Source organism: Myxocyprinus asiaticus, chromosome 26, assembly GCF_019703515.2.
Source record: "Myxocyprinus asiaticus isolate MX2 ecotype Aquarium Trade chromosome 26, UBuf_Myxa_2, whole genome shotgun sequence".
NCBI lineage: Eukaryota > Metazoa > Chordata > Actinopteri > Cypriniformes > Catostomidae > Myxocyprinus > Myxocyprinus asiaticus.
The window spans coordinates 28028121-28043454 of record NC_059369.1 but is presented as its reverse complement, the minus strand read 5'-3'; the positions used below and the strand labels follow the sequence as shown (position 1 = coordinate 28043454).

The 15334-nt window shown below is 44.1% G+C and overlaps 1 protein-coding gene across 2 annotated transcripts in view; it reads left to right on the top strand.

Moving 5' to 3' along the window:
* The window catches only part of LOC127416815 (FERM domain-containing protein 5), a 186717-nt gene that overhangs the window by 146370 nt on the left and 25013 nt on the right, over window positions 1–15334 (top strand). For both annotated transcript variants that reach the window (XM_051656367.1, XM_051656366.1), the window contains exon 5: window positions 11539–11636. In XM_051656367.1, coding sequence (XP_051512327.1) covers window positions 11539–11636 — 98 coding nt within the window. The remainder of the gene's footprint in view (window positions 1–11538; window positions 11637–15334) is intronic.

Genomic DNA, 15334 nt, shown 5'->3' with positions numbered 1-15334 from the left:
ATTGAAAGCACTTTGTTGTTTTGTTTTTTTCTTCCAGAGCTTAGAAATTATGTGTGAGCCCAGCTAAGTAACATCCCAAGATTGCTCACCAAAATAGAAAGGATCTTAAAGCACTTTTAAATGTATGCAAGTGCCTAAGCCAATATATCTCTCTCTCTCTCTCTCTCTCTCTCTCTCTCTTTCTCTCTCTCTCTTTCTTTCTCTTGCTGGTTCTCTCAAAATTTAAAGAGATTCAAAGCAGTTCTCTTTCTCACTCTGCCTCGCTGCTAAGGGAAGATGTGCTGTTTGGTCAGTGACTGCTAACAGATTCCACTAAATGATACATGATTAGCCTCTAGCTAGCAAAGTCTTGACTGCCATTATAGTGCATTTCTCTGCCTTTTCCATGCTTTCATGCAGTCTGCAATGAGGTCACCCAGAAACTCTTAACACTCTGACCTGATAAGAGATATTTAATGTCCCACTGATATGGTTTGCTTCTTGACTTCTGTGTGTGCATGTGTATGTAGTGTTTGAGTAAGCTGCACAAGTGGTTCATCAGCAACTCACAGTGTGTTGTTCAGGTAAAGATTGATGTGTGGAGTAGGAAAGTGTTTACTGTGCTGTGAAATTAAAAGTTTGCAGGGTACACTAAGTAATAAATCACAGTGAAATGAGAGGAGAGAGACATGAAACAAGAGTGCATGTTGTGCAAGTTAATCTTTTATTTTCACAAATATGTTAGCATTGGAAAAAATACCAATTGCTTTTGGTTTGCTTTTTGTTATTACCATAAAGATTTTCACACAGCAATGTTCATAATTTGTATAAAAAAAATAATAAAAGGATTTCTGTGGTGAGCATGAAAGCAGAGAAAACATGTCGTGCAGCTCCTACATGCGTTTAAAGTTTATACATTGCAAACTGTTATTTGCACGTTTTCCTTTTGTTTTAATCTTTTATATATTGCTACATTAAACATTGCGAAGGTACATGATGCCGAAGAGTGGACGTAAGACAAAGGAGCACTTGCATCGACCGGAGCCTCGGCAGCTAAAACTCACGATGAATTCGGATTAGCCCCGGATTTATATATTGCTATTAACAATGTAGCAATATATAAAAGCTATGGTGGATTTTCAAGAGGCAATCGATAAACTGTGACAGGAAAACCTTGACTCCATTGAGGCTTTTCAGAAAATATGCAGTGATGCTCCGGAGACTCTGCAACAATCTATTACTGACTACAAAATCAGGATATGGGAGTAGAGAATTCCCTTTCTACTACAGGTGACAATGTGGCGGAGCTCCTAAACAAAGTGACCCAGCTAACTAAATATAACGAGGAGATGCGAAAGTAACTATACTCGCAGGGAGAACTTTTGTATAGTGGGTTTGCCGGAGTCAGTTGAACAGCTAAGATCAACAGACTTTGTGAAGACACTGTTACTGGAGATATTTGGCACTGAGGCTTTTGATATGGAAGTAATAGTGGATAGAGCTCACCATTCTTCCGCTCCAAAGCCTCCATTGGGGGGAAGACCAAGGCCATTAATTGTCTGCATGCACAGCTACAGAGTTCGTTAGCTAACACTATGGCTAGCCAGCCAATATTGAGGGCGAATTCTATATCAGGACAACCAGATCCACTTCTTCCCAGATGTCAGCTCCGAAGTGGCATGGCTCCGTACTTCTTTGAATGAAGCAAATTGCAGACACAATGCAGCTGACATCTCCTTCCGTTTTTACTTTCCAGCCCATCTGGTCTTCACTTACAACAACGAGAATGTGAGCTTCATGGATCCAGCGACAGCCATTGCCTTTATGGACAATTATTTCACTGGCACATAATAGCCGTAGGGGATTACTCATTATAGACATACCGATGTGGGCTGTTCAGCCTGTTGGCTGGCTCATGATTATAACACAATCGAATACTTCAGACGATTCTGTTGGACGATTGTTTGCACCTTTTATTTACAAGTGTTGGTAATAGAACATTATTGTTTTTGTTCTTCACAATCAGCAGTGGTAACGTTATACAGGTCTGTTGTTATTTACCACTCAGTTTCTTCCTTTGTTTTGCTTTTAAATGAAGGGTAGTCTAACCTGTAATTTGAATGGGATTTCTGGCTGACTGGCTAACTTACGTTCCTGACTTTATTTATTGTGTTGTGCCAGCCCTAAGGATTATAAACAGCTCTGGTAACTGTGGTATGTTATTACAACGCCCCACCTTTTTTTTCTTATTCTGGTATAACTGAATTTGTTTTCATGAATTGCACGTTAACTTGATCTTACACCAGACTGCTAAGCAATAGGTACTATATGATGTCTAGCAACTCATCCCACCAAGGTCTTTCCCTTAACTTGGTTAGTTGGAATATTAAAGGAATCAATAATGTTAATAAAAGAAATAGGATATTTAAACACCTTTCACATTTAGATACTGGGATAGCTTTTCTCCAAGAAACTCATCTTTCTACCTCAGACCATCTTAAACTTAAACGTGGATGGGTTGGGCAGCTTTTCCATTCTAATTTTAGTTAAAAAAAGCAGAGGAACTGCCATTCTTATCCACAAGAATGTTCCCTTCTCTGTGTCTCACAGTACCTCTGATCCTAATGGGTGGTTTGTACTGGTCTCTGGTCTACTTTACAATACCTGTATAACTTTTCTCAATATCTATGCCCCAAACTGGGATAATGACAAAATTTTCACGAAATTATTCAACTCAATACTGAATTTGGACATAAATTAATAATGGGAAGAGATTTTAATTTAGTTATAAACCCTGGCGTTAACCGTTCTTCCAAAAAGACCTATTCTCTGTCTAAATCTGCTAAAGTTTTGTCATATTTTCTGGAAGCCCATAATTATATTGATCCATGGCACTTCAAATTTCCCACCTCCAGAACTTATTCTTTCTTTTTCCCAGTTTGTAATTATTTTTCTCATATAGATTATTTCTTTGTTGACTCATCCCTGCTTAGCTCTGTGAAAAATTGTGAATATCAAAGTATTGTTATTTCTTATCATGCCCCATTGAAACTTGAACTTTTTTCCCCAAATACGACTTGGAGCAGGTTCTGCCGTTTAAACCCTCTTCTCCTTTCTGACTCAGATTTGTAAATTTATTGTCCCAACAGACTGATTTGTTTACTCATTGTAACCCTGAGTCTGACACCTCTCATTCAACTAGTTGGGAGACATTTAAAGCATTTATCTGTGGCCAGATTATCTTTTAAACGGCTCACAGTAATAAAACTTATTATGAATTATGAACAGCTTCCAATTAATCCGTTATCCCAACTTTTTAACCCTACAAACAGAATTTGATTTATTGACCATGCAGAGTGCTGAGGAGTCGCTACTCAGATCCTGTTGTAGGTTTTATGAGGACCGTGAAAAACCAAGCAAACTTTTAGCTTCTCAGATTCGGCAACAAGCTGCCGCATGTACGATTGATGCCTTAAAAACACCTGCAGGCCAAATAACCTCAGACAATAATCTTATTAATGACTGTGATAGTTTCTGAGTTTGTGGGCAATGGAGGAGTCAGGAGACAGCAAACAGTCAATGTGAGTATTTTTATTACTCTTTCAGTGTCACACAAAATTTAAACAAAAACGGCTCTTGGTGGCCAAAATACACACAAACGAGTCATTGGGGCTTCACACTGTAAAGGCACATGCAGCCAACTTTCTCTGTGGTCTCTCTTTCTCACTCTGACGCTCTGGTGGGCCTTATCAGGTCTCCCTCCACCATCACTATAATGAGAGACAGGTGTTAGTGTAATTACAACCCAGGTGACAAGCCTTTCTGCTCTCCCTGACCACGCCTCCCATGCCACAATGACCAAATGAAATGCTTTTATCAAACACTATACCTGTGAATCTAAACTGGACCCCGTACTTTTTGTTAATTTTTTGTGCGTCACTGAAGATCCCACAGATCAATCATACCAGTAGCTCTGACCTTGAGCAAACTCTCTCTGCAGTGGAAATAGAGGTAGCAATAGCCTCCATGCAGAGTGGCAAAGCACCTGGCCCAGATGGATTCCCACCTGACTTTTATAAAAAATTTGCAACTAAACTCATCCCCCTTTTACATGTGTTGTATTGTGAATCATTTAAAAAGGCACACTTCCCTCTACATTAAATAGGTCTTCCATCTCTCTTTTACTGAAGAAAGGGAAAGACTCTCTCTGTTGCTCCTCATATAGACCAATAAGCCTTCTTAACATAGATTTTAAAATTCTTTCTAAAGTGTTAAGACTTCGCCTTGAAAAAATACTTCCCTCCATCATTTCGACTGATCAATCCAGCTTTATTTGAGGAATACAAGCCTCAGCTAATATATATTGTTTGTTAAATATTGTATATACTACTCCTGTATCCCTTCGTGAAGCAATTATTGCACTCGATGCAGAAAAAGCTTTTGATCATGTCGAATGGGATTTTCTATTCTTTACAAGAATTTGGTTTTAAAGAAAACGTAAAAAATGTATTTCCTGGATCAAGCTTCTTTATTCAGCTCCAATGGCCTCGGTACTGACTAACAACCTTCTTTCTGTATTTACAGAGACACAAGACAAGGCTGCCCTCTGAGTCTGCTCCTTTTTGCTGTCTTTATAGAACCTCTTGCTATAGCTCTGCGCCAGAATATGAATATTCAGGGAATTCATAGAGGTGACACTCAAATTATCTTTGTATGCAGATGATCATCTCTTATACATAGCTAACCCAGACAGTACACTTCCTCGTGTCTTTTCCTTGCTTGATGTTAATGGGAAGGTCTCAGGTTATAAGTTATAAGAACCAAAGTAAAAGTTAATTATTCCCAATAAACTACCCCCCTCCTTTGCAAAAGACAGTACCTTTCAGAATTGGACAATATTTTTTTTATATATTGGTGTCACTATAACTCGATCACATTCAAAACTTTTTCAAGCTAATTTTGGCCCTCTCCTAGAATGTTGCAGGAATGATTTGTTGGGTGTCCCTTCCACTTTCCTTGGTGGGCAGGCTCAACTGTATAAAGATGAACATCCTCCCCAAGATTCTCTTCCTTTTACAACGCCTCCCTATTTTCATTACACGCTCTTTTTCAAATCCCTGGACAGTTTAATTTTCTCTTTTATTTGGCAAGGGAAAGTAGCTTGAATTTCAAGAGGCTTCCTGCAGATGCAGGAAGGGTGGCTTGGCTTGTTCTAATTTAACTTTTTACTACTGGGCAGCCAACATCAGTAGTATGACCTCTTGGCTCCTGTCAGATAGCACTGATACACCTATCTGGGTAAAAATAGAGAAAACATTAACTCACCCCTACTCCCTACCCGCACTGTTTGGGGCTTCTCTTCCTCTTCCTGTGTCTATGTCGAAGAGTAATGTTGTAGTTTGGTATTAATTGAAATTCCTAAATCAGTTTAAGAAAGCCTTTGGCTTACATGAAATGTCTTTATTTTACTCCTTTATTTATCCTTCTTTGAGACTTTTTCTATAGTTTACCAGAGATCTATTTCCCTGTCCTCTTACTGCTATTTTTTTGGATACCCCCTTGTAACAGATGTTTGTATTTGGATCTAAAGGAGGAAGCGGAAGACGGTGATTTCCACACAGGAATGTCTTTTATTAAACTCAAAAACTCGTCCAATTTACAGCGCAACGGTACAGCTTTACACGCACACAAACTCAAGGTGATTCAATATAAAAGAACAATGGCAGTGGCCAACACACATGCAGCTTCTCAGCTGGGCTCTCTCTCCCTTTTGGTGGACTGGGCTGTCTTTTATCTCCCCCGACTGTCACTGTGAACATGGAAATGGTAATTAGTCATACTTCATCTCAGGTGGATGTCCTTACCGTTTTCTCTCTCCCCAGACGGGCGCTCGACCACGCCTTCACCTCCACATACCCCCACCGCCCGACTCAGGCCGGAGGAACCATCCGGACTGCCCCCCCCCTTTTATAGAGAGGAAGTCTGCGACAGCCATCTATGCCCCCGGTCTGTGGACCACCTCGAACTTAAATGGCTGGAGTGCCAGATACCAACAGGTGATCCAGGCATTGGCATCCTTCAAGCGGTGGAGCCATTGGAGTGGGGCGTGGTCCGAACAGAGGGTAAATGCTCATCCCAACAAATAGTAGTGGAGAGTGAGGACCACCCACTTGATGGTCAAACACTCCTTCTCTATGGTGCTGTACTTCATCTCTCTCATAGAGAGCTTTCGACTAATGTACAGCACCGGGCGCTCCTCCCCCTCCACCACTTGGAACAGAACAGCACCTAGCCCCCTGTCCTATGCGTCCATCTGTAAAACAAAAGGGAGAGAGAAATCAGGGGAATGAAGAAGCGGCCCACCACAAAGTGCAGCTTTTACCTGCGTGAAAGCTTGTTGGATTGACTCGGTCCACTGGACCGGGTCTGGGGCTTCCTTTTTAGTGAGATCAGTCAGCGGCTGGTGACGTCGGAAAAATTAGGCACAAATCTTCAATAGTAGCCGGCCAGCCCCAGAAACTGTCTCGCCTCCTTTTTGGTCTTGGGTCTCGAGCAGGTCACGATCGCTGCAGTTTTATCAATTTGGGGTCGCACTTGCCCGTGACCCAAGTGGAACCCCAGATACCATACCTCCACCCGCCCAATTGCACATTTCTTTGGGTTTGCTATGAGCCCCACTCTTCACAGCGACCTCAGACTTCTACCCATATGCACTACCTCATAATCGACTACCTCATAATCGACTGATCAATGAGGATTTCTTTCGGAATCTCCACTCTGATCTTCAGATTATTCTGAAGAGTGCCTCCGCAACACTACCTGCTGAGATGTTGTGAAGAGGCACTGCTTCCGGGTATTGCACTGCGTAGCCCACCAGAACCAACAAAAAGCGATGCCCGCATGCTGACCGTTCTAATGGCCTGACGAGGTCCATGCCAACTTTGTCAAAGGGAACAATGGAAGCCAAGGCTTCCCCCTCCTTACATCATCCTGATGTGGAGCTGATGTAGACGGCCCCGGCTCCGTATTACAGGACCCATCCATGCACAACCCCTTTAACAATTCGTGAAAAGCCGGCCAATTAATACCCAAAATTGGTGGATGGGTGAGGGGGGAACAAACCACAGCCTCAATGTTATGCTTTTGACCCCAAAATAGAATAGTGACGATCACTGTAGGATAATCGTAAATATCCCCGTGCACACACACCACCTTCACCTGATCATTTGTATCCAATGCCCCATTTTGAACCAAGCATTGATGAATGGAGGTTTGGTTACAACCTGAATCCACCAAGGCTTGGTATGTACCTCCCTAATACTAATGGGTATTTGGTACATCCCGGCTTGATCGAAGGCGGTCTGTGGCGTGTCGGGGACCCGGATCAATATCCCCACCTCCATCACCAGGCACTGTTTGCAGATGTGTCCTGGCTCCCCGCAACTCCAACAGACTGGCCCAAACTTCACGGCCACACCAGTGGTGGAAGCTTCCCCCACCTGATAGGAAGAATGGGTAGAGCCGGGGGAGAAAGAGAGACAGGAGTGTTAGTACACCTCCGAGGCAGGGGCACCGGTCTCAGGGGATTGTTCAACTGTTTCCGGGGGAATGGGATAGGTCGGAAAGAAGGAGGTGCAGGGGAGGGGGAGGGACCACAGAGAGAGAGAGATAGTGGGGCGCGCTGGCCCCCGGGTATGCCGCTAATTGGTCCTCTGCCAAATGCACTGCTTTATCCAGCGATGCCGGTTGGTGGCACTGGACCCACTCTGCAGTTTCTTTTGGAAGTTGGGAGACGAATTGTTCCAGTACCACGAGATCGATGACACCCCCGACATCGCTGGTCTCCTCAGCCAGCACCCACCTCCAGCAGGCGTCGTGGAGCTGTTCAGCAAAGCCAAATGGGCGGCCGACTTCGCTCAGCATCAGGGGTCGGAACCGCTGGCGATGCTCTTCGGGGCTGCGGCCGACCCACTGCAGGATGGCTTTCTTCAGCTCAGGGTACCTCAGGAGGTTGTCGACCGGGAGTTGTTGGGCCGCGAGTTGGGCTTGCCTGGTCAGCAGCGGTAGGAGGTGGACTGCCCATTGCGCCAGCGGCCATTCCAGAGCTTGGGGCATGCACTTGAAGAGCTCCAGAAAGGCCTCCAGGTCATCTTGCACCCCCATCTTCGCCAGCATCACATGGGGATTAGCTGCTGCCGGGGTCGCGGTGTGTGCCTCCTGTAAACACATCAGTAAATATTTATCAAAGAGATTCTTTGGCTTTTGCTTCACTATTGGCGAGGAGACATATTCTATGTAATTGGTAAAAAGCTGCCCCCCATTCCCACTTGCATCTAATTAGTGATATTATGTCAAATCTCAAACTGGAGAAAATAAAACACAATAAATGGTTCTTTGAAAAACTTTTATCATCAATGGAAACCTTTTCTGGACGATATCCAACAATTACGTAATATTCTCCCGGACTAACATATAGCACTGTATTGGTCTTGCCAAGGGACTCTACACCATATCCAAGTCTTATTCCTGCCCCTCTCTTCTACTCTTTTCTAAATATATATATTTTTCTTTTTCTCTCTCTCTGTCTCTCTCTCTCTCTCTGTTTCTTTGTTGTTGTTTTTGTTTTGTTTTGTTTTTCTAGTTTCTTAAGTTTAATTAATTAAAAGTTTGAATTCTTTTATTACTTTAGATTATTATGGAAAGACAAATACAACTTCATCTATGTACTTATTATATACAATTGTGGTGGAATGATCTGCCCCTCCAGCTTGGCATCGTCGCCCCGCCTCTTAGGGCCACCCTTCAGCCAGGCTCACGACGGGAGTTGGGCAGGAGAGCGAGAAGAGGTGCATAATTAATAAGCCTCGTTCTGACAGCAGTGAATGAAGCACTCCTGATGGGAATAATGCTTCATCACCACTGTCTTTAAAACGCAGAGCGCACCTCTTCTCTTCTCCATGTGTGCACACACTGGCATCCTCGCACACCCAGGACCAGAGCTGGGAGGGTTCGGACGAGGTGATGCACCACCAGACCCGCTCCTCGGACCCCCAGGGCTGATTAGATGAGTCGCCGGGGGAGAACTGCACATGTTGCGGTCGACGGGCTAGTGGCCGGGCCGCCTTTCCCTCTCACCTGCCGTGGGCCTGGGAAGATAGGCTGCCAAGGACACCGCCGCCCCTCGCGTCGTGGACCCTGGAGGGGAGCGTGTGCGGCCGACGGACCCAGCTCATGCCTGGGCCATTCCAAAGACACTACCCCACCCTTCACGGGGCCCCATCTCAGTTAATGTTTAGTTAATGTTTATTGCATTATTGTATTGTCCTTTGTGTTACCTTGATGGTATTTTGTGTTTTTGTAAGTGACACTGTGCACTAGATATATTTATTAGCATTGCTCTTGGAAGGGCCAATCTTGATGAAACTGATCTCATCACGTGGCCTGTTGCTTTACCACCCATTTGACTGTGGTGGTAAACAGTATATTTAAAAGAGCAAAGCAGATGTTTGTGGTCCAAGTAGGATGGAATATTAACCATATTAACAAATATACTGGCATCAAAATGACATCCAGTAATACCTGAAACATGCTGAGTGTATCTTTACAGTAAATATCTGGCAACCACCGCTGCCAGTTTTTTTTAAAAGGTTGAGGTAAAAACATGTACAAGAAATAAAGAGATAAAAATACATAATAACGAAAGTTAGATTTTCTAGTTGTTAATTTAGCATAAGATCTGTTATTTAAAAAAAAAAAAAAAAAAAAAAAAAATATATATATATATATATATATATATATATATATATATATATATATATATATATATATATATATATATATATATAGTAAAATTATGCTTTCCTTAAAGTTTTGGGAGCATGTGTCTCTTATTTAATAATAAACATAGTTTCTTGGCAATAGTGCTTATAGGGTGATGACAAGGGTTCTATGCCACTGACCCCAGGTTTCTGGAAGCACATAACTTGCATGAACATATAACAAAAAAATAAATGCACTACTAACAATATCAAAGGTATTCATTTTTAACAACAGTTCCTTTTCACCCTCACCATACTGAGATAAACAACTTAATATTACATATTTTTGTATTATTAATATTTATCCTATTTTCTCTGTTTGTTGGAAATAACATAGAAGTGCATATTTTAAATAGCAAAAACAAGCATCTCAGCCCAATACTTTGCCATTTAGTTCTTCCTATATTTGGTTTGTCCTTCACCAGAACCAAACGACACTGACAAGTAGAATGTTGCTCCATAAAAGGCAGGTTAGAGATATAAAAGGAAAGCGATATGTAGGCCAGAAATTGACTGATGGCTACAGAAATTGCCATTTAGCTGGTGTCACCTAGAGAGAATTCAGGCTACATAATTGAATTTTTAGCTCCTATGGCCTCTTAAGTGAAAAGCTATTAGCTCTAGCTGGGCTGGCCTACTTTGGGAAGTTAAAGACAAGCATGTCGCTCTTTACTCATGGGACATCTGTTGCGCTGAAGGTGAGAGGAGTCGACCAGCAGATGTGACACATTGCTGAGGGACCAGATTGACTTATGAATAGCAAAATGTGAGAATGGTTGTGTAGGCCGGGAAGCTACTATCTTTACGTTAAAAAAAATTCAACAGCTTGATAAATTCAGAGATAATGTCTGTCAGTTATTTTTTTGTTTTGTGTAATTTTAATGTTTTATTTATTGAGCTGTATTTACTGTAAAACAAATAGTTAAAATCATATTAAATAATAAATCTTACTGTATATTGGACATTAGTTGCTGCCATATTATAAAAGCAGTAAAGCCACTTAAGTCTGTGCATTACAGTAATTTTACTGTGGGAAATATCACCACCGATCATTCAACATTTGTGTTCTTAGGTACAACATTTTAGACATACCTCTTACTTGTAAAATCACTGTAATGCACTTATTTAAAATGACATTTTACTGCACAAAGTCAGTGTCAAAAAGATTAATATATTGTTGAGTTTTTCCGCATTGCATTCAGTGTTTTCTTTCCAGAAAAATCTAGTCTGTCAGCTCTAAAATGCATTATTAATTAAGTATCATCTGTTCTTGTAACATTATAGAACTGCTAAACAGGTGTTAGGCCCAAAGATGCAAACGTTTGGGTGTGCAACAGTTTTTGAGTATTGAGGTCTCATTTCTCCCAACTTAGAGAAACAGCAGTCTGCTTTGGGGCATCCCTTCCCAAAACAACACTGTTGTTTTTAATTCACACGTATCCTTGCTCTGAAAGCAGATAGCAATTTAACAAAATCTAAAAACAAATATTCAGAATTTTGGTTAAATACACAATCTTTTTGTTGTTATCTTTCCTTCTACCATGACAGTGTAATGTTTCATGTTGCGCATTTGTGTCCCTCATTATCAGCCCTCATTACAGATAAATGGTTGAATATTTAGCCTTGTAAGTTACTCTCCTGTTAACCACTTACATATTCAAACACTAATGTGGAGGATAAAGGCATAAATGAGGTTTTTTTCTCTCTCTATTTGACTTCTCACTTTGTGTCTTGGTTGCAGGTATCTCGTCTTCCTGCAGATCAAGAGAGATCTGTACCATGGTCGTCTCCTTTGCAAAACCTCCGATGCAGCCATGTTGGCGGCTTACATCTTACAAGGTAAATCAGAACAACTAAGTGGACTCTGGAACTTCACACACTGCTCCAAACACACACACACACACACACACACAGGTTTGTTTCTCTATATAAGTGAGGACATCTCATAGACATCCATTGATTTCATAGCAGGCTAAAGATATATTCTATCACCTAAACCTAACCCATGCAGAAAACTGTGCATATATCCATCCATCCATTTTCTCCTGCTTATCCAGGTCTGGGTCACGGGGGCAGCAGTATGAGCAGGGTTACCCAGACCTCCCTCTCTCCAGCCACTTCAACCAGCTCTCCCGGGAGCATACCGAGGCGTTCCCAGGCCAGCCTAGAGATATAATCTCTCCAGCTTGTCCTGGGTCTGCCCCGGGGTCTCCTCCCGGATGGACATGCCCGGAATATCTCTACATGGAGGCGTCCGGGGCATCCTAGAAAGATGTCTGAACCACCTCAACTGGCTCCTTTCGATACGGAGGAGCAGCGGCTCTACTTTGAGCCTTTCCTGAATGTCCGAGCTCCTTACCCTATCTCTAAGGCTGAGGCCAGACACTCTATGAAGGAAACTTATTTCTGCTGCTTGTATCTGCGATCTCATCCTTTTGGTCACTACCCAAAGCTCGTGACCATAGATGAGGGTAGGAACATAGATTGACTGGTAAATCGAGAGCCTTGCCTTCAGGCTCAGCTCTCTCTTCACTACAACTGACTGTTACAATGCCCACATAACTGCTGATGCTGCACTGATCCGTCTGTCGATCTCATATTCTATTCTCATCACTCGTGAATAAGACCCCGAGATACTTTAACTCCTCCAGCTGGGGCAGCCACCCATCTCCAACCTGAAGAGGACACTTTACCCTTTTCCAGCAGAGGACCATGGACTCGGACTTGGAGGTGCTGATCCTCATTCCTGCCGCTTCACACTCAGCTGCAAACTGTCCCAATAAACACTGGAGGACACTACCCGATGAAGCCAACAGGACCACATTGTCTGCAAAAAACAGGAATGCAGTCCTGAGGTCACCGAATTAGACCCCCTCTGCCCCTTTGCTGCACCTAGAAATTCTGCCATAAAAGTTTTAAACAGAACCAGTGACAAGGGGCAACCCTGGTGGAGTCCAACATTCACTGGGAACAAGTTTGACTTACTGCCAGCAATGCGAACCAAACTCTGGCCCCAGTCATAAAGGGACCAGATGGCTCATTGCAGCGAGCCCGATACCCTGTACTCCCGAAGCACCACACACAGAATTCCTCTCAGGACACGGTCGTATACCTTTTCCAAGTCCACAAAACACATGTAGACTGGTTTGGCAAACTCCCATGATCCCTCCAGTATTCTCAAGAGGGTACAAAGTTGGTCCAATGTTCCATGCCCAGGACGGAATCCTCATTGTTCCTCCTGAATCTGAGGTTCAACCACCAGCTGAACCCTCCTTTCCAGCACCTGAGCATAGGCTTTCCCAGGGAGGCTGAGGAGTGTGATCCCCCTAAAGTTGGAGCACATCCTCCTGTCCCCCTTCTTAAAAATGGGGACCACAACCCCAGTTTGCCAATCCAAGGGTACCATACCCCCTTACACACATTCTTGAAAAGGCGTGTCAACCAAGACAGCCCAGCAACATCCAGAGCCTTCAGATATTCTGGGCAAATCTCATCCACCCGCTGGAGCCCTGCCACCGAGTAGTTTATTGACTACCTCAGTGACCTCAGCGACTGTGATGGGCGAGTCCTCCTCAGAGTCCTCTGAATCTGGTCCTCCCCAGAAGGCATGTCGGCGGGGTTCAGGAGGTCCTCAGAATGTTCTTTCCACCGCCCAACTATATTCCCAGTTGAGGTCAGCAGCTCCCCACCCGCACACAGCATGGGCAGATAACTGCTCCCCCCCCCACCCAAGTTGCCTGATGGTTTTCCAACTGGAAGTCTCTTTCCATGGCCTCTCCAGACTCCTCCCACACCCAAGTTTTTGCTTCAGCAACTACTTGAGCAGCATACCACTTGGCCAGCTGGTACCTGTCAGCTGCTTCAGGAGTTCAACAAGCTAACCAAGCTTGGAAGGCCTCCTTATTCAGCTTGACCGCCCCCTTTACCACTGGTGTCCACCAGCGGGTTCGAGGGTTGCCACCACAACAGGCCCTGACAAACTTGTGGCCGCAGCTCAATGCAACCGCCTCAGCAATGGAGGCCCAGAACATGGCCCTCCCTCAGTCTGCAAGAGAAGTTCTTCCGGAGGTGCGAGTTGAAGATCTCCCGGACAGGGTCTTCTGCCAAACATTCTCAGCAAACACTCACTATACGTTTGGGCTTCCCAGGTCTGCTTGGCATCTTCCCCTGCCATCTGATCAAACTCACCACCAGGTAGTGATCAGTTGACAGCTCAGCTCCTCTCTTCACCCGAGTGTCCAAGACATACTGTCACAGGTCCGATGATACAATTACAAAATCGATCATCGACCTGCGGCCTAGGGTGTCCTGGTGCCAAGTGCACTTATGGGCACCCTTATGCTCAAACATGGTGTTCGTTATGGACAAACTGTGATTAACACAGAAGTCCAATAACAAAACACCACTCTGGTTCAGATTGGATGGGCCGTTCCTCTCAATAATGTCCTTCCAGGTTTCACTGTCATTCCCACATGGGTGTTGAAGTCCCCCAGAAGAACAATGTAGTCTCCAACCGGGGTGCCTTCAAACACCCCACCCAAGGACTCCAAGAAGGTTGGATACTCTGAACTGGTGTTTGGCACATAAGCTCAAACAACAGTCACAGTCCAACGTCCAATACAGAGCCTCATGAAGGCGACCCGCTCATTCACCAGGGTGAACCCCAACGAAGAAGTAATGCTGCGGGGTTATAAGATGCCTCAACCCTGGGGCAACTCCAGAGTAAGAAAGAGTCCAGCCCCTCTCCAGGAGTTTGGTTCCAGAGCCCAGGCTGTGTGTGGAGGTAAGGCCTATATCTAGCCAGTACTTCGCTATCTCCCGCACCAGCTCGGGCTCCTTTCTCACCAGTGAGGTTACGTTCCATGTTCCAAGAGTCAGCTTCGGTAACCCAGGATCAGTCCGCCAAGGTCCCTACCATCGACTGCCGCCCGATCCACACTGCACTGGACCCTTATGTCTCCTGCCGCTGGTGGTGGGTCCATGTCTGGGCTGTCCCATGTTGCTCCTTCGGGCTGTGCCTGGCCTCATGGGTGAAGGCCCGACCACAAGGCACTCACCGACGAGCTCCCTCCCCAGGCCTGGCTCCAGGGCGGGGCCCCAGTTTCCCTATTCTGGGCGAGGTTTCTGATTCTTTGTTTTTGAAAATCATAGGGTCCTTTGAATCACTCTTAGTCTGTCCTCTCACCCAGGACCAATTTGCCTTGGGAGACCCTACCAGGGGCAGTTGCCCCAGGCAACATAGCTCCTGGGCTCATTGAGGCACCCAAACCCCTCTACCACGGTATGGTGGCAATTCACAGAGGAGCCTGTGCATATATGTACATTTAAAGCTAAACATGATTTGCCTGATTTATGAGACTTTTTTCTAGTGAAGACCCCTTAAAATGTCCTAGTGGATTTTCAGCCAGTTTCACTATATTAGTGAGGACATTTTCAAACATTTGGCAGTCACAAGTATAGCCAAACCTGTACACACACACACACACCACAGCAATGATTGCATAATAAAAATGCAGCAATTCTTCTATTTCTGACAT